Below are 23654 nucleotides of genomic sequence, written 5' to 3'. Positions count from 1 at the left end.
GGATGCCTCTGGGGCACACCCTCCCCTGACTCCGGAGAACCCGGGCACCCAGGGCAGTAGCGTGAGCTCTCTAAGCCAGGGGCAGGGGTTCTGAGGCCGACAGGGTTAATAATCCAGTACCTTCAGCGCCTTGTTCACTTCTTTGATGTCTTCCATCTTGAGCTTTGACCTTAAAAAAAAAAAAAAAGATAAAGATGATTTATGGCTGTGAGAGGCTCTCGAACTCAGCAAGCCCACTGCCACTGCCTGACTCGCTGGCTTGGGGAGGGTGACTGGGAGCAGGACAGAGCAGCCCTGCACAGGAGCTGTTCCAGAACATGCTTTCTGCCTTTTACCATCCCAGAGTCAACTCATCATATTGGCTCATGTCTGCCGCGCTCTGAGGCAGAGCCTGTGGACCAAACGGGGTCCCAAGACAGACTGTTGAGCCTGCAAGGTTTAAAAAGACTTTGAAGTAGTTACAACCATTTAAAAATTGGAAGGGATGCCTGGGTGGCTTTGTTAGGCATCTGCCTTTGGCTTAGGTTGTGATCCTGAGGTCCTGGGATGGAGCCCCGTGTCAGGCTCCCTGCTCAGTGGAGAGTCTGCTTCTCCCTCTCCCTCTGCCGATCCCCCTGCTTGTGTTCCCTACCTGCTGTCAAACAGGTAAATAAAATCTTTAAATTTTTGGAATAATTTCCTAAAAATCAGGTTCCTGGATTCTTTGGGCCACCATTCCTGCGTGGGACATGTGCCTAAAAGGGGCTGCAGGGACTCTCCTACGGCAGGCACCCGAATCTGCAGGGCTCCCCCAGCCCCTTTTGGGCTGCCTGCTCCTTCTAGAACAGTCCTGCTCCGACGACAGGCTCCCTTGTTCTTGCTCCATTCTTGTTAGGGGAAGAACAATTCCTTACTTGTCCACCTAGAACACAGGCCTAAGCATGGTCTACACTGGCGGAATTAAACCAGAGAAAATGAAAACTTGATGTATTTGCAGTCTGGGTGACGTCAGCCTAAACTGTCACTGGATCAACCGAAGGGTCAAAGTGGCAGGGCTCTGAGACACACAGACTTCCAGGCGAGGACTGGGAAACTGAGCATCGGGACCTTTGGTCTGCCCCGAGCAGCTCAGAGAGAGGCCTGCAGCCCGACAGGACTAGAAGCTGTCCGGGGGGAGACACTGGAGGACCCCAGGTCGAGACGGCAGCCTGAATGTGCAGGCAGGTCCCTGGAAAACACAACCTGGGAAGGATCCAGATGCTGCCCAGAGAGAGAAACTGGGCAGCTGCGTCTAGCTGGTGGAGGGATCTGAGGAGAGCCCTGTCCTTCTGTCACCTGGTGTTGGCTTGCAAGATGGAGAGAAGAGAGCAGGAGGCAGAGAGGAAGCACCAAGAAAGCTCCTTGGGGATCCCTGCCCATGTCACAGTCCTCAACACAAGCCCAGCCCAGTCTGACTGATAATGCATGCTGCTGCATTGTGTTTCTAGCCACTTCTCTGTTGGTCCCCGTGTCTGGACCTCTTCTGGTCACAGGCCCCACGAGACCCCCATCTCTCCAGTCACTGTGTTTGGGGCAGAAGCCACAACAGACTCTGCTAGGGGCCAGCCACCAGTGAGGGAGCAGCAGACAAGACGGCAGAGGAGGAGGGAGAGACTGAGTCCCGATGGCTTTTTTTTTTTTGCCTTGAGACAGTCTGAGTTGGATTTCTGTCCCTCTGCAACCAGGAGTCCTGACTCCTAAGGAAAATAAAACTCCCCAGTGGCTTTGAAAACACAAACATCAAACAAATGAGCCAATTCTACAATCTGCAGTGTGACCTATCGGACCGGCCAGAGCAACCTGGCAGGACGGGAACCCCGGGGAGGAGGGCTGTCAGGTCAAAGTAGAGACAAGGACCAAGGTCTGTGCTCCTTCAGCGGCACCCAGCAGGACAGACAGACAGATGCTGGTGGGCACAAATATCCAGAAGGGGAGATGGTGACTGCTTCCACTACAGCAGGTGGAAGCCCCGCTGTCTGACTGTGGGCCCAGCGAGCACCCCGCTGCCGTCCCCCCGACTCGCCTAGGACCTAGAGGCTGATCTAGTGAACAGGAGGGCTCACTAGAAGGGACTTCCTAATTCATTAGTTCAACTGGCACTGTGTCTGCAAGGCCTCACTTCCCGGGGGGTGGCCCTTGAACACGTGGCCGGCCTCCTGCCTGACCACAACCCCCCACCACCCCGGACAGCAGAACTTGGTTTGGGGCCTGGTGGGCAGGCTGATGTGATTCTGGACAGGGGCCAGGTCCAGTGGTCATGATGCAGGTGGCAGGGGAGGGGGTGGGCTTACTGGCTGAGGTGCAGGCCCATTTCCTGGAGGGCTTGTTCCTGCTCATCACAAACCTTCTGCAACTCCGCCTTCTCGTCCTGGAGCTCCCGCAGCTCCTAAAATCAACCAACCAGAGGCCTGACACACTCATGTAATTGCAGCGACAAGCAGGTCAGAATGTTTTTCAAGAGCAAAAAGCAGTTTTTGTTGTGTTAATCTCATTTGAGCTGGGGTTATTTCATGGATTACTGCTCACTAGCCTGTTTCTCCAGAATGGGCACCTGCAGAAGGGACAGTGACGTGGGACAGGAGAACAGCTGCGTGCAAAGCAGTCACCTGCACAGAACGACGAAACCCCTGCCCATCTGAGTTGCCATTAAAAGGCTGTGTAAGCAGAGAACAGCTTCAGAACACGCACAGAGGAGCCTTATGCGGAAGTGGGGGACACCTGCACAGTGAAGGCTCATTTGAATAAATGTTTTGGAAAGGGCTGGTTGAAACTTCTTGAGAATGAACGAACGAGCCTGATGAAGGCCAGGATGTGGGAGCTCACGCGCTGAGACCATGAGCGTGTGTGGGAAGTGAAGCTCACATGCTGAAAAACACTGTAATCTGGGGCCAGTGACCCTTGAGGACACAAGCTGGTGAGGGCCCTGACAAAGACCCAGGACAGTGATTTGGGGTTCAGGGCTGATGACAGGTAGCAAAGGGCTTAGGCCTGAGTGGTGGGTGCATCCCTCCCAACTGCCCCCTAAGCCTTCTGCCCCAGAGCCTGGAGACACAGGAGCTCAAGGGCACCCTAATGACGTCACATGTGTTGTTTCTCGTTTGTGTACTTAAGTGCGGAGGCGGGGGGTGGTACAATTCAAATCGTTGACCAAAGTGGAATTTTGAAGTGGAATGAAGGAGGCAAGATGCAGAACTTTCTAGAAGTCCTCTTCTGCCCTCCATTTTTCCTCCCCTCTCAGAGACTGAGAGCCCTTGAGGAACGTCTCCCCTAACCAGTGGTCTCCACCCCTGGCCCACTGGGCTCCCCCGGGAGGGGCTATTAGACATGTTCCCACAGGATCAAAGGCTCTTTGTGCACCCATTCAGACCACGCAGCAGTACCCACCACCATGCTCAACACAACGTAATCTCCAAGGAGCCTCCGCAGGTGTGTGGATGGCGTGCCGGTCCCACCGGGAGAAGCTACGGAGCCCAGACACACCCCGGGGCAGCCCAGGCCATAGCCGGCTCCCACCAGCACTGTGGGCACCTCCTGCCTTCAGGGGAGACCTTGCAGCCTGCCTGGGTTCCCTGGGAGGCCTAGTTCTGCGAGCAGACCAAGATGCTGCTCTGGGTCCCCAACCCCCTCGCACTCTCTGAAGCTTTGCCACCGGTTCCAGGCCTCGCCTTCCCCAGAGGACGGAGGTGATTCCAGGGAGAGACGAGACTCGGGTCTCGTCTAGGGGAGAGGGAGGCTTTTGGTTCACTTGGCTTCCCAGGGGTGGCCCAGGACCAGGACCAGATGGCTCTGGGGAACCAGGATACCCGACCCTGGGCAGAGTGGCCAAGTCACTCTGAGGGAAGGTGTGGACTGGCACTCAGAAAGTGCTCGTGCTTGCTGCTCCCCTCTTGTGAGCCCCCCTCCTCCCAGGAGCTGGTGGACCCCTGCTCCGCTAGCTACCTACTGAGCTCTGGAGAAGATCCAAATCCCTTTGCATGTCTTTGGGGGTCCGCGATCAGTCTGCCCGCCGGCAGCTCCCAATGCCTCCCTCCTGTGTGCGTCATGACTCGGCCTCACAGCCCTGCTCTTTGCTCCTTCACCGTGACAGACCCTCATGCTTCTTGCAGTCTGCCTGAGCCGTCCCTTGCTCGCCTCTCCGCACAGCTGGCCCTTGCTCGTCCCTCGACTCGGCCTCCCTGGCACGGTTCCCGGGCCACAGCCGCCGCTGCGGGGCGTCTCCCCGTTTTATTCTCCTCACTGCGCTGCTCCCCGAGTGGCTGGTGTGCACACACCATCTGCCTCGAGCAGAGGCTCCACAGGGTGGCTTTGGCTGGGCTGAGGGGCCTCCGTGTGGCCCGGGGCTCCTGGAGACGCCAGCAGCTCTTTCCCTCCCCCGACAGCTGCCTTACCTTTTTTAATCCTTCCACTTGCTGTAGTTCTGCTCGGAGTAGAGAAGAAGTGTCTTTCTCCTGCTGTAATTCTCGCTGAAGAGCCTGTCTCTGCTCTTTTTCTGATTTCAACTCTTTCTCTAGACTCGAGCTGTTTTCCCAAAATGACCTCGAGTTAGTCTTAGTGGGAGAGGTGCATGGAAAATGCACAATGTCCAACCCAGTTCTCTGCCCGGGAAATGGGGCATTGACAGGAATCAGAAGTGCCACACACACACACACCTAAACCCGTCAGCTCCCTCTCCGGCAGGGCCACCTGCCCCTCCAGAGGGAAGACCAGGACCCCATCAGGGGAGCAGGGTGGACATGCACTCGACAACACATGAGCAGACAAAGAAGGGTCTCGAAACACTTAGGACCACAGCAGGGGGATCCTCTACCAAGGTGGAGACCTGAAGGGAGAGACTGCAAAATGTCTTCCGCTTTTTCCAACCCAGAGGCAGCTCCCACTGGAGGGCTGGTGCGGGGGGTGGGCAGGAGAAAGCTCCCGCACTCCTCTCACCAGCTGAGTGGCCCTGGGACGTTCCCGAACCCCCTGAACCAGCACTCTCACTTAAAAAAGGGGGACACTGGCATTTCTCTTCATGGGGCCTGACACACACCCTGATTCCAGCCTCTGTAGGGGTAAGCTCAGGAGGGACGGGGCCTGTGCCCAATAGGGAGCTGCCCCCCACCCTGCCAGGCCCAGCCCCGCCTACCACTGCTCGTGCAGCTGGGAGAGCTGCTGCTGCAGCGCGGAAGTCCGGCCGCCCAGCTCCTGCTGCAGCTTGTGGCTCCGCTCCTCTGCCCCGCGCCGCGCCCTCTCCGAGAGCTGTAACCTGCACCCCAAGAACCAGGTCTGTGTGAGAACGGGGCTACCCTCGAGACTGAGGGCAGCATCTGTTCACGTTCTTGAGGCTGGGGTTGAAAACACACACAGTAAAACTGTTCTGAGGTTTAGCGCACGGAGAGACTCGTGTGACCACCGCAGCGGTCAGGAGCGATCTGGGGACAACAGCATCGTTAGCAGGAAAGCTCCCTAGTGCTGCCCTCTGGAGTCACCCCTAAACCCTGGCAACTACTGTGGTGATGATACCATGGCTTTGTCTGTTCAAGGACATCCTAGAAATGGAATTATGCCTCATACAACCTCTTGAGCCTGGCTTCTTTCGCTCAGCACCGTCTCTGAGGTCACTCCAGGTTTGTGTCTGTGGCTCATTCCTTCGGATGACTGAGTACTACTTCATGGTACAGGGTGCCAGGTTGTTCTTCCTTCAGTGATGAAAGACATCCAATTCCCGTCTAGTTTTGGTAAGTCAATGAACAGACCTGATCTAAACCTCTGGTCTGTGTGAACATCAGCCTTCACTCTTCTCAGGCGCACACCCAGGAGAGGGGCTGTGGGGTCCTCTGGTAAGGGGATGTCTAGCTTTAAAAGACTGTTCTCCGGGGTGGCTGTACCATCTGGTAGTCCCGTTGGTACTGCAGGGGCGTTCTGGTCACTCTGGAGTCCTGTCAGCACTCAGTGGTGTCGCTGAAGAGATACTTAGCTGTTCTAACAGGAGCGCAGCAGCCCCCACCGTGACTGTAACACGCATGTCCCTGCTGGCTGGGGATACTGAATGTTTTTGTGTGCTGGTTTGCCATCCGTATGTCCTCTTTGGGAAGGTGTCTGTTCAAGCCTTTTGGCCATTTTTTTTTTAAAGATTTTATTTATTTGACAGACAGAGATCACAAGTAGGCAAGGGAGGCAGGCAGCAGAGAGAGAGAGGAGGAAGCAGGCTCCCCGCTGAGCAGGGAGCCCGATGCGGGGCTCAATCCCAGGACCCTGGGACCATGACCTGAGCCGAAGGCAGAGGCTTAACCCACTGAGCCACCCAGGCGGCCCGCCTTTTGTCCATTTTTAAACTGGACTGTTTGTTGAGTTCTGAGAGCTCTTTATACATTCTGGATACAAGTACTTTGTCAGTTATCTGCAAAAGTTTTCTCCCAAACTGTAACAGGTCTTCTTATTCTCTTAACCGTGTCTTTCACAGAACAAAGGTTTCATATTTTGATAAAGTCCTATTTATCAAATTTTTCTCCCATGGACCCCAGGCTTTCACGTCACGTTTAAGATCTCTTCTACTAACCCAAGGCCACAAACATTTTCTCTGACATTTTCTTCTAAAAGTTCGAAATTTTAAGTTTTCCATTTAGACCTGTGATGCATTTCCAGTTAATTTTTGTATAAGGCATGAGGTATAGAGTGAGATTCACTTTTTGCTTATGAATGTCTGACTGTTCCAACATCATTTATTAAAAAGACTTTCCTTGCTCTGCTGAACTGCCTTTGCACCTTTGTAAGAAAATCAGTTGCCATATTCATGTGAGTCTGTTTTCAGACTCTTGGGATCCACTACTGACTGATGTGGAAATGTGACCGTGATAAGGACCTCACTGTATCGGTATGATCCCGATTACGATATGATACAGGAACCCAAAAGTTGATTACGGGAATACACACTTAGCGCTGGGAATCAGCCCCTTTCAGCAAGAAAGGGGATCCCAAAGGACCATCACCCCCAGCTGTCTGTACTTCTAAGAGAGGTTCCAGGTCCAGAGAATATCCCTACCTTCTAGGGAGTATCTGTCAGAGGGACTGATTACCTTTCTTCCATCTGTTTCATGCTGGACATAACTTGGTTGTTTTTTTCTTCGAAAGATGTGATGGCTTCATCCTTCTGCTGTAAACAGCTCTCTGCACTCTGCCAAGGCAAGGAAAAGGGGTCACACTTTGCCACTCCCTCACTGCCTTACCTGCTCAGGATTATGAGCAGGTGTGATTTCACCCTGTACTTTCACAGCGCTTTTAGGAGCATTTCATTAGTTGCTGCTCTTCCCCACAGCCCTGGAAGACAAACTGGGTTGAAGTGCCCAGTTTTATCAACAGAAAGAAAGGAGCAGAAGGAAGTAGTGAGCTCTCCTCTATGAAAGGTCCATGTTCTTTTTTTTTTTTTTTAAAGATTTTATTTATTTGACACAGAGAGGGAGAGATCACAAGTAGGCAGGGAGGCAGGTGGTTGTGGGGGGAAGCAGACTCCCCGCTGAGCAGACAGCCCGATGCGGGGCTCGATCCCAGGACCCAGAGAGCATGACCTGAGCCAAAGGCAGAGGCTTAACCCACTGAGCCACCCAGATGCCCCTCTGCGTTCCTTTTTAAAAAGGAACTTCAGAGTGGGATCTGACAGCGTCACTGAGCTGTTCCCACATGCCCAGCACACATGTGAGTTCTCCAGCCCTGACAGGGGTCGCTAGCCCCCCTTCTCTAGGCAAAGGGAGGGTCAGAGAAAACGCCGGGTGGGGAGACTGGCGCACATGCATAGGGCAGCACGTTCACACCTGAGCCTATGTGACTTCTGAATCCAGGGTTTAAGCCAATGCAGGTACTGAGGGACCAGGCAGGGCAAAAAGCACCATGTTCCTGTGTGACTACAAGAGACTCTTAAAAGAAAAGGGTACAGAAAGGCTGAAGACAAGAAGGAAGTCCTAATAAATTCCCAAGAAAACGTATTCTTGGAGAGTAACGTGATACAATTAGACATCAACAATGAAAGAATGACTAAAAACAACTCGTATGTTGTTAACAAACCTAAATGACGTATTACTAAAGCTACTGAGCTAAAAATATAAACCAGAGGAAGGATTATGAAATACTCAGAGGTAAAAGCTAATGAAAACACTATGCAATACTGTATGGTACTAAAGACGCACGTAAGGTGTGTCTTAATTTTCTACACCACTAAGAAAGAAAGACCTGTTACCTGGCACATGTCAGGCATTGACTGTGAGGTGCATCTAGATTTCAGAGATGCTAAGATGTGAAAAATGTGCTTCTTAGATGATATTTTTGTTAAAATTTGAGGACGACATCTAAATTAGCATCTGCGGGTAATTTTTAACTTTAAATAGCATTTCTGTTATTTATTTTTATTATTATTTATTTATTTATTTTTAAGATTTTATTTATTTATTTGAAACAGAGAAAGAGATCACAAGTAGGCAGAGAGGCAGGCATAGAGAGAGAGAGGAGAAAGCAGGCTCCCCGCTGAGCAGAGAGCCCGATGCGGGCCTCGATCCCAGGACCCTGAGATCATGACCTGAGCCGAAGGCAGAGGCTTAACCCACTGAGCCACCCAGGCGCCCTTATTTTTATTTTTTAAGTGAACTCTTCCCCCTGGCATGACCCCGAGATCAGGAGTCACACGTTCTACTGAGCCCGCCAGGCATCCCCAAATGACATTTTTTATTTTTAGGGGGGAAGCTAAAACAGATGAGCTAAGCATGCATTTCAACAGCCAAAAAGGAATTAGAGAGAAAACCCAAAGAAGGCTCTCCTGGGTGGCTCAGTGGCTGAGCGTCTGCCTTCCACTCAGGTCATGATCCCGGGGTCCTGGGATGGAGTCCTGCTTTGGCTTCTGGCTCAGCAGAGAGCCTGCTTCTCCCTCTCCCACTCCCCCTGCTTGTGTTCTCCCTCTCACTGTATCTCTATCAAACAAATAAAATCTTAAAAAAAAGAAAACCCAAAGAAATCAGAAAGAATATAATAAAAGGAAGGCTGGAAATCAACAAAAGATATGGATCAACAGTGCAGAGTATTAGGGAAAAAAGGTGGTTCTCTTAATTACTAGAGAAGATACACTTCTGGCAAGAATAAAGATAACAGAAAATGCAAGTAAGGAAACCTTGCACAAAAGAGTTTTAAAAACATTGTAAAAGAACATTATCAACAACCATGAGCTAAAACATTTGAGAACCTAAACAAGATACATTTTGGGAAAAATACACCAAATTCTCCTGAGAAGAGACAGAATGCACAAGTAGGTTAGAGAGCATTTAATAAACAGAAATGCTCATCAAAGACCCCCTGCTCCCAAAGCCTCAGACTCCGGTGAATCCTATAACATAGGTGAGTTCTCAAAATTTTTTGAGACTAGACCCTTGCTACCTTGTATGAATTACTCCAGAGAAAGTGAGCTTTGAGACAGCACGAAAGCTCACAGTGCCAGCGCACCCTTGATTCTGAAGGCAAATAACGTTAATAAGAGGAAAGGTAACTAGAACTCCATCTTAAATATAAACTAATGTATTCTATAAAATATTAGCTAATAGCATCAAGAGTATATTTAAATATGTCGTAATCAAGTAGGATTCCAGGAATGTTAATATAAACTACAACACAAATAAAAGGAAAAAAAAAAAGAATATGATTATTAAAGTAGATACAGTGGGGCGCTTGGGTGGCTCAGTTGGTTAAGCCACTGCCTTCAGCTCCGGTCATGATCCTGGAGTCCTGGGATAGAGCCACGCATCGGGCTTCCCCTGCTCTGCAGGGAGCCTGCTTCTCCCTCTCCCCCCGCCATTCCCCCTGCTTGTGCTCTTTGTCTCAAATAAATAAATAAAATCTTAAAAAAAGCAACAACAACAAAATAGATACAATATAGGGGAAAAAAGCATTTAATAAATTCAACACTCATTCATGATAAAATTTCTAAGCAAACAAGAAACAGAAGTTATGTTCCTTAACTCACTGAGGATCACACAGCAAACATGGAGCATGCACATAGCTAATGGAGAAACTTAGATGCAATTCTTTTTTTTTTTTTTTTAAAGATTTTATTTATTTATAGGAGGAAGCAGGCTCCCTGCTGAGCAGAGAGCCCGATGCGGGGCTCGATCCCAGGACTCTGAGATCATGACCTGAGCCGAAGGCAGCGGCTTAACCCACTGAGCCACCCAGGCGCCCCTAGATGCAATTCTTTTAAGAGCAGGACCACAAGTCTGCTCACTGTTTCTGCCACTGTGTAATGTAGTCTTAGAAAGCCTGGCCAATGCGCTAAGAAACAAAAATTGAGGGTAAAGAGATTAAACTCTATTTGCCAATGATGTGATCAATTACACCTAAAGGCAGGAGGATCAAGTGAGGAACTGTCAGCCCCGGTGGTGTGCAAGGCGGCTAACAGAAGATCAGGCCTGCAAACACACAAGCTCTTTTCTATACCAGTAAGACCTAACCTGATGATGAAGCCAAAATAAGGCACTGGTCACATGAGCAACAAGGACTACTATACAGGAACTCACCTGGAGAAAATGCAAGACTCTTACCCAGTAAAAAGGACAAAAAAGAGAAAAAAGAATTATTTGACTAAACGAAAATCCACCCCATTCTCCTGGATGGAAAGACTTTATATGCTATAGAGGTAAACTTTTTCTCAAGTTAACCTATAAATCCAATGTAACCCCCATTTAGGAAATCCATTTGTGTTTTGTTTTGTTTTAATAAATTTAGCCTGGGACCTCCCACCTGGATCCCAGCCTCTGCTCCAGTCCGGCCTTCCCCCCGCTGCTCATATTGCCCCTGTCTGGGGCCTGATCCCAGCTTGGTCCAGCTGGGTTTTTATTTTTAATTTTCTTTTTTTCTTAAAAAAGATTATTTATTTATTTATTTGGCAGACAGAGATCACAAGTAGGCAGAGAGGCAGGCAGAGAGGGGAGAAGCAGGCTCCCCGCTGAGCAGAGAGCCCGATGCTGGGCTCAATCCCAGGACCCTGAGACCATGACCTAAGCCGAAGGCAGAGGCTTTAACCCACTGAGCCACCCAGGCGCCCGTTTATTTTTAATTTTTATTAAAAACTTTTATTTTAGAGGGAGCGAGCGAAAGCGTGAGTGTGCCAGTGGGGGAGGGGCAGAGGGAGAGAGAGAGAATCTGAAGCAGACTCCCTGCCAAGCATGGGACTTGATCCCGTGACCCTGAAATCACGACCTGAGCCAAAATCAAGTCAGATGCTCAACCAACTAAACCACCCAGGCTTCCCTCAGCTTGATTTCTAAAAGGAACCTTATGAATTGTTCTAAAATTTTTACCAAGAATAAAGGTTTACAAACAGATAAGTCGATCTTAAAAAGAGGGGACAAAACAGGGGGCAAGGAGGGCAGGTTTGACCTCCGTAATGGGTTGAGTTCCATCCCTCCCAAATCCAAATGTGGAAGGCCTAGCCCCTAGTACCAGGCAGTGTGACTGTATTTGGGAAGTGGGCCGCTGCAGGCATAATTAGTTAAGATGAGGTTAGGGTGGGCCCTTAATCCAGTACCTCTTGTGTCCTTATGAGAAGAGGAAATGTGGACACAGTCATGCACATGGGGAGCACAGCAAGTGAAGGATCGCCAGCGTTGGCCAGCAACCACCGGGAGCTAGGAGACAGACACGCTACCATCTTCCCCACAACCCTGTGCTGACACCCAGCTGTAGTCACCTGGCCTCCAGACTTCGAGACAATGAAGCTCTGGCAAAGCCACTCAGTCTGTGGTACTTTGTTATAGCCAACTAATAGACTAGACATAAAACACACTACAAAGCTATGGTGATTAGGTAACTCAAACAGACGCAGAGAATAGACCTCAGACACAGGTCCACCTTATGGACAAACTTGATCTAGGATCCAGGTGGCACCACATACGAGAGTGAGAAGAGTGGACTAGTTTTGAAGTGGTGAACTAGATGGAGAAAGCCATACCTAGATCCCTTGGTAAGGCTGTGGAAGAAATTTAACTCTAGACATTGAAAACCTGTGTCAGGTTTATAAAACTAGCGTAGAATGTCTTTGCCACCTAAGCTTGAGAAAGGGCTTCTTAAAATCCCCAAACCACAGCCCATAATGTGAAAAGTCAGCACATCTGACTACACCAAAAATAAGGATTTAAGGATTCCAGAGAAAAGGGACACCTGGGTGGCTCAGTTGGTTAAGCATCTGCCTTTGGCTCAGGTCATGATCCCAGGGTCCTGGGATGAGTCCTGCATTGGGCTCCTTGCTCAGTGGGGATCCTGCTTCCCTGTTTGCCTGCTACTCTGCCTGCCTGTGCTCTCTGACAAATAAATAAATAAAATCTTTAAAAAAAAAAAAAAAAAAAAGGGAGGGCACCTGGGTGGCTCAGTAGGTTAAGCCTCTGCCTTTGGCTCAGGTCATGGCTTCAGGATCCTGGGATTGAGGCCTGCATTAGGCTCTTGCTCAGCGGGGAGCCTGCTTCCCCCTCTCTCTCTGCCTACCTCGCCGCCTACGTGTGATCTCTCTTTCTGTATCAAATAAATAAAATCCTTAAAAAAAAAAAAAAAAAAGATTCCAGAGAAGAGAGGAGATCTACCGTAGGTGAACCAGTAAGGGCCTAGTATTCACGCTATACATGTAATTACTGCTACCTCACAAGGACAAGGCAAGACAAAGAGAGGGTCTAAGATGGTGACATTGGAAGACCCTGAACTCTCCTCCTCCACAGACACACCAAACCCACACTTGCACCTATAGTGACTCTCCCTAAGAACTGAGGGCAGTCTCCACCCTAGCAGAGGGACCACCCGGAGAGAGGTAGGAGAGGTGGAGAGGCAGTGAGGATGGCAACCCACCAGGGCTGCTGCATGTGCACGGGATGGGATGGCATGGTGGGGCCTGCGTGCAGATGTGTCTGCCCTGGGGCATGGGAAGAAGCTGCAGTTTAAAACGGCAACTAGACTGTGGGGGAACTAAACCCAGAGCACTTGCCAGGCGCTGGGGCAGCTGCTGGAATGCCTGCCTGGTAGGGAGGCGCTGGTGAAGACCACTGTTGATGCCCCTCCACCCTGACAGCACAGACAGGAGCATGGTCTGGCCATTCTAGCCGGCCTGACACCTCAGTGAGCCTCAGTTCCCTAGCTTTCATCAGCCTCAGGCATTCCCTTGAGGCAGCCCTCCCATCTGAGCCCACCTAAGCTCCAGCTGTCCCACCAAGGCAGACCCAGGGCAGCACACACTGGGAAACCCTGGACGGTGCCTGCTACAGCTCCAGCTGTCTTGCCCACACAGCATGGGTGCAGAGGACCTTGGGACACCCCAGGCCCACACCTGCTTCAGCTCTACACAACCTGCCAGGACACCCGCTGCTCACCCCAAGTCTGTGCCCACTTCAGGTATCCCACCAGGCCCTCTACCGCATGTGGAGCACCTTGGGACCCCCTGGCCTGTACCCACATAAGTTCCAGCCATCCCACCAGGGCTTCCACTATGCAGAACACCCTGGGGCCCAGTAGCCTGCACCCTCTTCTCCAGCTGTTCTGCCAGGAACCCCCTGCTTTATGGAATACCTTGGGACCCCCTGGCCCCTGTCCCCCTCAGCTCCAGACTCCCATGAAGTGCCCTGGGAACCCCAGTATGTGCCTGCTACAGGTCCAGCCAAAGACACCAGGCACATGCAGACTACACAGGGCACAGTCCTAGACAAGGCCACTCACTCCTTTAAGACTGGGAGAGGTAGCCACTCTGCCTAATACATAGAAACAAGCAAGAAAGTCAAGCAAAATGAGGAAACAAAAGAATATATTCCAAATGAAAGAATAAGAAAAAATTTAGAGAAAGAACTAAATGAAATGAAGGTAAGTGATCTCCCTGAGAGAGTTCAAAGTCATGGTCATAAAGATGTTCACTGGACTTGAGAAAAGAGTGGATGAACTCAGTAAGAACTTCAACAAAGAGAAATTATAGAAAAGAATAAGAGTTGAAGAACATAAGAACTGAAATAAAAAATACAAGAGAGAGAGGCAACAGCAGATTAAAGGATGCAGAAGGTCTGGATCAGAGATCTGGAAGACAGATGGAAAATGGAAAGCACCCAAGCTGAATAGCAAAAAGAAAAAAGAATCCCCCCACCCCCCCAAAAAAATTTAAAAAAGAGGTTAGGTCAAGGAACATTTGGGATAGCATCAAGCACGCTAACATTCACAGTGTAGATATCCCAGAGGGTAAAGAAGGGAGAGAAGGGGGCAGAAAACTCATCTGAAGAAATAACAGCTGAAAACTTTCCTAACCTAACCTGGGGGAAGGAAGAGAGCCCCAAACTAGCTCAAGCAATAGAGGTCCACACCACGATGCATAATAGTTAAAATGGCAAAGATGACAGAGAGATATCTTAAAAGCAGCAAAAGAAAGGCAAATAGTTACACATACAAGGGAAACCACATTAGGCCATCAGTGGATTTTTCAGCAGAAACTGCAGGCCAGAAGGGAGTGGTATGATGCATCCAAAGCACTGAAAGGCAGAATCCTATACCAAGAGTACTCTATCTGGCGTGAGAGAGAAGGAGTTTTCCAGATAAACAGAAGTGAAAGGAGTTCATCATCCCTAAACCAGCCTCACAAGAAATGTTAAAGGGGCTTCTTGAGTGGAAAAGAGGAGGCCATAACTACACTAAGACAATTATGAAACGGAAATACTTTACTGGCAAAAGCAAACATTATTTTATAAAGGTAGGAGATCAATTACTTATAATGCTAGTAAAAACGTAAAAGACAAAACAGTACAATTATATCAAAAAGTAGTTAAGGAGTACACAAAATAAAAAGATATAAAATATTACATCATATATATAAAAAAGGAGTAAAAATGTAGTACATTTATTTATATATTTATTTTTAAAGATTTTGCTTATTTCTTTGACACACAGAGAGAAAGAGCACAAGCAGGGAGAGAGGCAGAGGAAGAGGGAGATGCAGGCTCCCCACTAAGCAGGAAGCCCAATGTGGGGCTCAATCCTAGGACCCAGGGATCATGACCTGAGCCAAAAAGCAGATGCTGAGCCAACTGAGTCGTCCAGGTACCCCAAAATGTAGTGCTTTTACAATGTGTTCAAATTTAACAGACCTTCAACGTAATATAAACTGTTATATACTCAGAATGTTATACATGAATCTCATGGTAACCGCAAATCAAAAACCTACAATAGATATACATACAGAAAGTAAAAATAAAGGAACCTAAGCACAACACTAAAGAAAGCCATCAATCACAAGGGAAGAGAGCAAGAGAAGGAACAGAGAAGAACTACAAAACAACCAGACAATGAACAAAAAGGCAGTAAGTATATATACCTGTCAATAATAACTTTATTTTTCATTTATTTATTTATTTAAGATTTTACTTATTTGAGAGAGAAAGAGAGTGCATGTGCATGAGCAGGATGAGAAGTGACGGGCAGGGGGAGAAGCAGATTCCCTACTGAGCAGGGATGCCTGACATGGGGCTTGATCTCAGGATCCCAGGATCATGACTTGAGCTGAAGGCAGATGCTTTACCAACTGAGCCAGCCAGGCACCCCTTTATTTATTAAGTTTTATTTGTTTGAGAGAGAGGGAGCGTGTGTGCATGTATGTGTGCGCAAATGTGCAAACGAGGAGGGGCGGAGGGAGAGACGGAGACTCTTTGCTGAGCAGGGAGAGTGACTTGGGGCTCCATCTCATGACCCTGAGATCATGGCCTGAGCAGAAACCAAGAGTTGGACACAACCAACTGAGCCACCCAAGTGACCCATCAGTAGTAACTTTTAAATATTTTATTTGAGGGAGAGAGAATGTGTGCTTGAGTGCATGCACACATGCAAGCAGGGGGAAGGAGTGGAGAGGGAGGGGGAGGGAGAGGGAAAGACTCTCCAGCAGACCCACTGCAGGGATTGATCTCATGACTCTGAGATCATGACCTGAACTGAAACCAAGAGCCAGCTGCTCAACTGACTGAACCAGCCAGGCATTCTGTCAGTAGTAACTTTAAATGTTAAATGGCCTAAATGCTCCAATCAAAAGACACAGGGTAGCAGATGGATTAAAAAAACAAAATCCATTTATATGCTGCCTCCAAGAGACTCATTTCAGACCTAAAAACATACAGACTGAAAGTGAAGGAAGGGACAGAAAAACACTGTAGCCACATGGAGGCAAACAAAAAAAAACCAAAACTGGGGTAGCAGTACCTATGTCAGACAAAACAGTATTATATAATGATAAAGGGATCAATCCAGCAAGAAAATGTAACAATTGTAAATATCTGTGCAACAACACCAGAGCACCTAAATACATACAGCAGCTATTAACAAACATTAAGACAGAAACTGACTATGATACAACAGTAGGGGACTGTGACACCCCACTTACATCCAAGCAGATCAGCCAAGCAGAAAATCTATAAGGAAACAGAGGCTTTGAGTGACACTGGAGCAGATGGACTTAACAGATCCACACAGAACATTCCATCCTAAGGCAGTAGAATATGCATTCTCTCCTTGTACACATGGGACGTTTTCCAGGACAGATCACATGTTAGGCCATAAAAGGCATCTCAATAAATTTAAGAAAACGGAAATCTTTTTTTTTTTTTTTAAGATTTTATTTATTTATTTGACAGACAGAGATCACAAGTAGGCAGAGAGGCAGGCAGAGAGAGAGAGAGAGAGGAGGAAGCAGGCTCCCTGCAGAGCAGAGAGCCCAACGTGGGGTTCGATCCCAGGACCCTGGGATCATGACCTGAGCCGAAGGCAGAGGCTTTAACCCACTGAGCCACCCAGGCGCCCCAAGAAAACTGAAATCTTATCAAGCATCTTTACTCACCACAACAGTATGTAACTTGAAGTCAATTACAAGGGAAAAGAGCAACAACACACACACAGAGAAGAAACACAAACATGTGGAAGCTAAACAACATGCTACTAAACAACAAATTGGTCAGCCAAAACATCGAAGGAGAAATTTAAAAAAGTACCTGGAGACAAATGAAAAGGGAAACACAATGGTTCAAAATCTCTGGGACACAGCAAAAGCAGTTCTAAGAGAGAAGTTTAGTGATACCTCCCTACAGAAAAAGAAAAATCTCAAAGAAACAATCTAACCTTATACCTAAAGCAGCTAGAAAAAGAAAAGCAAAAGTCCAGAATCAGTACAAGGAAGGACATAAGAGTAGATATAAATGAAATAGACTTAAAGAACAGTAGAAAAGAACACATGGAAACAAAGATGAAAAACTGTTGTTTGAAAAGATAAATAAAACTGATAAACTTTTACTCAGACTCATCAAGAAAAAGAGGACTCATGGGGCGCCTGGGTGGCTCAGTCAGGTCAGGATCCCAGGGTCCTGGGATCGAGCCCCATATCAGGCTCCCTGCTTGGTGGGGAGCCTGCTTCTCCCTCTCCAGTTCCCCTGTGCTTGTGTTCCCTTCCTGTTATCTCTGTCATAAATAAATAAAATCTTAAAAAAAGAAAAAAGAGGGGCACTTGGGTGACTCAGTAGGTTAAGTGTCCTCTGCCTTCGGCTCAGGTCATGATCCTGGGGCCCTGGATGGAGCGCTGTGTCTCGGGCTCTCTGCTCAGCGGGGAGCCTGCTTCCCCCACAACCCCCTGCCTACTTGTGATCTCTATCAAATAAATAAAATCCTTAAAAAAAAAAAAAAAGAAAGGAAGAAAAAGCAAAAGAGGACTCAAATAAATCTGTTCAGAAATGAGAGAGGAAAAGTAACAATCGACACCACAGAAATATGAAGGACTATAGGATATGCTATAAAAATCATATGCTAACACACTGAAAATCTAAAAGAAAAGGGTAAACTCCCTGAAACCTATGATCTTCCAAGACTGAACCAGGAAGAAATAGCCAGTTTCTAGTGGTGAAACTAAATTTGTAATAAAAAACTCCCAATGAACAAAAGTCCATGACCACTTGGGTTTACAGGGGAATTCTACCAAATATTTATTTAGTATATGTGCTGCCGAAGTGAGCACTACCAAATATTTATTTAAACAGAGTTAATACTTAATCTTCTCAAACTATTCCAAAAAAAACAGAAGAGGAAGGAAAACTTTCAAATTCATTCTACGAGGCCAGCAGGACCCTGATACCAAAACCAGAACAAAGGCACTACAGAGAAAACTACAGGTCAACGTCCCGGATGAAGACTGATGCAAGAATCCTCAACAAAATACTGGAGAACTGAATGCAATGATCCAAGAGAAGGATCATTCACCAGAGTCAAGGGGGATTTAATCCATGATGCAGAGCTGGCCCAACATCTGCAAATCAATCAACGTGATACAACATATTAAAAAGATGAAGGATAAAAACCGTAAGATCATCTTAATAGACGCAGAAAAAATATTTGACAAAATATAACATCCATTCGTGATAAGAACTCTCAACAAAGTGGGTTCAGAGGGAATGTACCTCAACATCATAAAGGCCATATATGATAGATACAGAGTTAGCATCAGATGCAATGCGGAAACACGGAGAGCTTTTCCTCCATGACCAGGAACAAGACAAGGATGTCCACTCTCCCCACGTTTATTCAGCATAGAGCTGGACGACCTAGCCACAGTAATCAGACAACAAAAAGAAATAAAAGGAATCCAAGTTGGTAAGAAAGAAGTCGGTTAAGCGTCTGCCTTCAGCTCGGGTCACGGTATCAGGGTCCTGGGATCGAGGCCTGGATCCGGCTCCCTGATCAGCGGGGAGTCTGCTTCTCCCTCTCCTTCTGCGGCTTGTGCTTTCTCTCTCTAATAAACAAATAGAATCTTAAAAAAAAAAAAAAAAAGAGGACAAAAATATGAACAGGCAAGAACAGGAAACACGAAAGGCTAACAAACCTATGAAAGGATGTTGCTAACACTCACTAGGCCAACCAGCGCATATAAAACAAGTGTACTTAGAATACGGATGTCAGCACACAACCCTGAAGGGGGCAGCGTGTGCTGGTGCAGCCCTCCTGGAAAGAGATGTGGCTGGGCTTCCACAAATCAAGGACACAAAAGGAGGGTCTAGCCAGCAGGTGCTCCAGCTTCTGTCTAGCAGAGAGACCCTCCTGAACCCCGGGGGGGGGGGTGCGGGAGGACGTGCAAACCAGCCGCCATGGGGGTGTTTGTGCTGTGTGCTGGTGGAGTGGCAGGAACAGTGTCCGCCACAGGGGAGGGATGACCCCAACACCAGGAGTAACCACTTCGAAGCCCAAACCAGGTACACCCCCGGCTATGCGGAGCTCTGAGGGGAAAAAAGAGAACAGAGCCACGCACAAGACCAAGATGATATGCATTTTGGAATGACAAATATCCATACAAAAATAAACACTCTACAACGTGGGCCCAGAGGAACAAGGATGGGAGCAGGCGTGAGGAGAAAAGAAAACAAGGGGCGTTTTATGACAGTGGACCCCACACTGAGGGGCACTCTTGAAGCCCCTGTGCCAGGCAAAGTCCTGTATATAGCAAGGACTAGGCAGTCCAGGGCTGGGCACCGTCAGAGCAGGGGTGACAATCAGGGCGAACAATAAGCAGAATTACTTGCCCAAGCCTGGATGTGGAACCACACCAACCACGCCAGCGCCCGGGGGCTATGGCTGTAAAGAGCCAGAGTGCTGCTGTGGGGGCCGTGACCGAGGGGGCTGTGGGCACAGGAGCAGAGTCCAAGGGCAGGGGCCTGACCGGGTTAGGAAAGCCACCCGCTGCTTCTGCGCCCAGAAGGAAGTGAGAGAAACTGGCCAAGTGAGCCCCGGAGGCCCCATGGCATCCTGCAGCAGAGGTCGGGGGTGCGGGAAAACCCTCTGCGGGCTGCTGGGGCAGCTGGCTGGCCACTGACGTGAGGGGGTGGGTGGGAGAGGCTGAGGCAGGCACGAGAACTGCGTTTAGTAAATGGGACAGTATACTGTGGGCACTGACACACAGACTAAGGGCAAACACACACACACACAATGACCAAGCGGACTGCGTTGTCAAGTAAAACCAGTCAGGCCTGAAGAACATCTGCGACCTTTTGATCCTTAAGAAAATCTCCAGGCCAGCAAACTGACACCAGGAAGAAGCTAGCCACAACAGCCACGCTCCCACCAGGAAGGCCCCAACCCCAAGAGCCCGCTTCCCAAGGCCACGGGGACGGCACACCTCTCAAGGACCACGGGAGCCCGCATACAAGTTCTTCAGTCCACAGAGGAAGGATAGCCAGAGAGGCTAACGCCTCTGGTGCCTTGGCTAGCCTTCACGGCTCCTGCCCAGAGACGTAGTGAGCGCCATGGCCAGCTGGGGTCTGCCCTGCATGTCCCTCGTTTCTCTTTGCAAACAGGCATTTGGCAGTCCTGTTTTGTCTCCCCCATTTTTTGCTGGGCGGGATGGGTTAACATGAAAGACAGTTGGTCTTGTGGTGTAAACAGGCCTTATGGGCTCCGTGGAGAGTGCCGCCCAACACGCAGGGGCTGTGGACAGTGAGAAATCTGGGACTGAACTGGACTTCCAGGAGACCGGTGGGGCTGACAGAGGTAGAGACAACCCCGGCTATTAACCCATATGCTCCCCTTCGTTGGGCTGGCAGCCCAGAAACGCCAGCCCCAGGCTCCTCTCGCAGCCACGCCTGGGCATGCTGCCTCGCGTCGCCCTTCGCTGTGGAATCGAACGTAATGATGTATTTAACTTCTGTCTCACTGTCCGGGAGGAAATCCTGCCTCGGGACTTTTGTTTTTCTCTCGCCTTCCACTGGCAAGAATGGCAGCGATCAGAGTGGCCTGGGTCCCTGAGGGACCATGGGGAGCAAAAGTGCTGGTCTGGAATGCTCTGTTTTAGGGTCTGCTAAGTTATTATGGCAGGATGGCTTCCCCTAACGTGCATTAAGATTACGTTTACAGATGGACCCAAAGCAGAAGAAAACACGAACAAATTAAAAAAGAGAATGTGTTGGGAAGGAAAACAGTGAGGCTATTTTCCACTTTTTCCCTACACTTTAATTTCTAACTGCTGCTATTATGAAAATGTCAGTTACACAACAGTTTAAAAACAGCCGGACAAAAGAACACGCGTGTCCGCCCTCATGCCATTTCTCACACAGATGCATGACAGCTAAGGAAGAGGAAGTGGGACAGCCTGGGCATTAAAAACAGAAAACAGAATTTCAAAAGAAGAAAAGTTTTGAGAAGGTCTTGGGTGCTGCCATAGCTTCTGGGCAAGAAAGCTTTGCGATTTTTTATTTTAAAGATTTTTTTCTTCACAAGGGAGACTGGGAGAGAGCGCATGCAAGAGCAGGGCGAGGGGTAGAGGGAGAGGGAGAAGCAGACTCCCCTCTGAGCAGAGAGCCCCGATGGGGTACTCGATCCCAGGACCCTAATTTGAGCTGAAGGCCGACACTTAACTAACTGAGCCACCCAGGGGCCCAAGCTATGTGACCTCAGATGCTAGCTTCAAACTGTGGCATGACCATTTCTTTCTGGGCCAGCTCCCCTGGAACACTCCAACGTGACAGGAGACCCGGCAAGCTGTGCGGCTGGAGACTTGGCAAGATGAGTGTCACAGCAAAGTTTTTAAAGACAATACTAACTTATATCACTCCATACTCCATTTCTCCAACCCCTGGGCGCAGGGAGTTAGTCACTGAAGCAGAGGCGACAGACACTGGGGAGACAGCGAAGGGAACAATAGGCCGATATTGGGTTTGGATTCAGAAGGCACAGTTGCATTGTCAGCTCTACTTAGGGGCTGGGCCAGCCCCGGCATGTGATGCAGTCATGGGGTTCTGCCTTGTTACTTACGTTTCCCCCACGTTATACATTTGTCTCAGGGACTGCTGGGAGGCTCAAATAAAATAAGCACAGGAATGTGTGACAGGGCCTAGGGTCTAGGCCTGCCTCATGTGAGTGCCTCACAGAGGTGTCCTCTCTCCCCTGAAGGAAGAATGGGGACAGACTGAGAGGCGGCCCGCAACAAGCAGCAGGAAACCAGGCTGTGGCACACAAAGCTAACTCCTACCTGGACTTTGTGGAACATCTGTAAATTAATCGCTTTGACTTCTTCCAGCTGCTGGCGGAGGGCGACCAGGGTGTCCTGCTTCTCGTGGGTGTCCTTTTCGAGCAGCTTCATGGCAATTTCCATTTCTGTCTTCATTCCAATCTGTAACTCCAGTTCTTTTTCCAGTTCCTTAAGAGGGTATTAATAAGGAAAGTATTATTGAAACAGCCGCAGAGATGTGTTTACCTGGGGCTGTATCCTGGGCAGTGCCAGAAATAAAAAACCCAAAGTCAGAATAGGTTAGCAAGATTCAGGAGAGTTTGTCTAGGACTAGATTAAGTTTTTCCCTTTTTCTCATTGTATAATGAATACTGGCTCTGTGAGTCAGAAAGCTGGTAGGTGGCACTCAGCCTCAAGTTGCAGCAACCACGTTCTTTAAACCTGAAGACCAGAACGCGGAGACTGAAAGAATATCTGCTCAGCAATGTGACATTGCCATATGAGTTTCTGGAATGGGATGCTAGATTATGGCAACAGGGGTGTGACCATATCGAACCAGTTCCATCTTGGATAACTCAGGACACGTCTCCACATTGGTGCAAAGAAGCAAAGAAAAAAAGCAGGTCCAAAAGCTGGGTCTAACAAAAAAAACACCGGCTGGGATGCCTGGGTGACCGGCTGGCACCCTCGACTCTTGATCTCAGGGTTGTAAGTTCAAGCTCTACGATGGGTGTAGAGCCTACTTAACACAAAAAAACAAAACACTGGTCACTGGCATGCAGACTGGGTAGAAAGAAACAGACCAGAGGTTGTGGGTGAGGGAGTTGTACTGGCAAAGCAACCATGAATCTGATCTCATGGTGATCCCTGACAAAGGTTTATAGAGATGGAAAAAACTCAGAGCTTAGTAGTAACCCTTTAAAAAAAAAATTTTTTTTTTAAAGATTTTATTTATTTGACAGAGAGAGAATACAAGCAGGGAGAGTGTGAGAGGGAGAGGGAGAAGCAGGCTCCCAGCTGAGCAGGAAGACTGATGATGGACTCCAACCCAGGACCCTGATATCATGACCTCAACTGAAGGCAAGCACTTAACATAGTGAACCACCCAGATGCCCCCCAAAATGCATTTGTTTTTAAAAGTAGATCAAGGAACGTGTTTGAAACACGCCAACAAAGAACCTGGCGGGCTACCAGGGAATACCTTCTCAACACACTCAGTCCTGCAAACTCACCAAACGGACTTTCTTCTCTTCTTTTAGCTGTTTCCACACATCGCTATACATTTCATCCAGACCTTGCCGAGTTTGCTTGTAAGTCTCCAGCTCAACTTTCGTGTCTTGTTTTGTTATCTGTGTCAAACAAGAACAAGAGGAATGGTTTGTTTATGGAAGTGAGCTAACTACAATCTATTTTAAAATATACCATTGGGATGCCCAGCTGGCTCAGTCCGTAGAGTATACGTGACCCTTCATCTCAGGATCATGAGTTCAAAGCCCCACCGTGGGCATGGAGCCTACTTAAACTAAGAGAAAAAAAAAATTCTTCTTAATGTCACAATTTTTAAAGATGTAAGATAAATTCTATTTTTTAAGCGTAACAGAAAAAGGTTAAGATATTTCAAAAATATCTTTGAACTTGAAGGACGGAAGCA

At 48.5% G+C, this 23654-nt stretch overlaps 1 protein-coding gene across 2 annotated transcripts in view; it reads right to left on the bottom strand.

Annotated features, from left to right (window-relative positions):
• Nucleotides 1-23654, bottom strand: part of LOC111158861 (RUN and FYVE domain containing 1) — a 61345-nt gene that overhangs the window by 2630 nt on the left and 35061 nt on the right. Inside the window, exons 10-16 of one of the 2 annotated variants that reach the window (XM_022521160.1) lie at nucleotides 23236-23352; nucleotides 22025-22192; nucleotides 7074-7171; nucleotides 5144-5263; nucleotides 4407-4536; nucleotides 2310-2404; nucleotides 121-169 (exon numbers count right to left, since the gene is read on the bottom strand). In XM_022521160.1, coding sequence (XP_022376868.1) covers nucleotides 121-169; nucleotides 2310-2404; nucleotides 4407-4536; nucleotides 5144-5263; nucleotides 7074-7171; nucleotides 22025-22192; nucleotides 23236-23352 — 777 coding nt within the window. The remainder of the gene's footprint in view (nucleotides 1-120; nucleotides 170-2309; nucleotides 2405-4406; nucleotides 4537-5143; nucleotides 5264-7073; nucleotides 7172-22024; nucleotides 22193-23235; nucleotides 23353-23654) is intronic. The other variant, XM_022521161.1, reaches the window with a different exon arrangement.

This window comes from Enhydra lutris, unplaced genomic scaffold (genome assembly GCF_002288905.1).
Source record: "Enhydra lutris kenyoni isolate GAN:26980312 unplaced genomic scaffold, ASM228890v2 scaffoldscaffold64, whole genome shotgun sequence".
Classification (NCBI taxonomy): Eukaryota; Metazoa; Chordata; class Mammalia; order Carnivora; family Mustelidae; genus Enhydra; species Enhydra lutris.
This window is presented reverse-complemented; position numbering and strand designations above follow the sequence as displayed.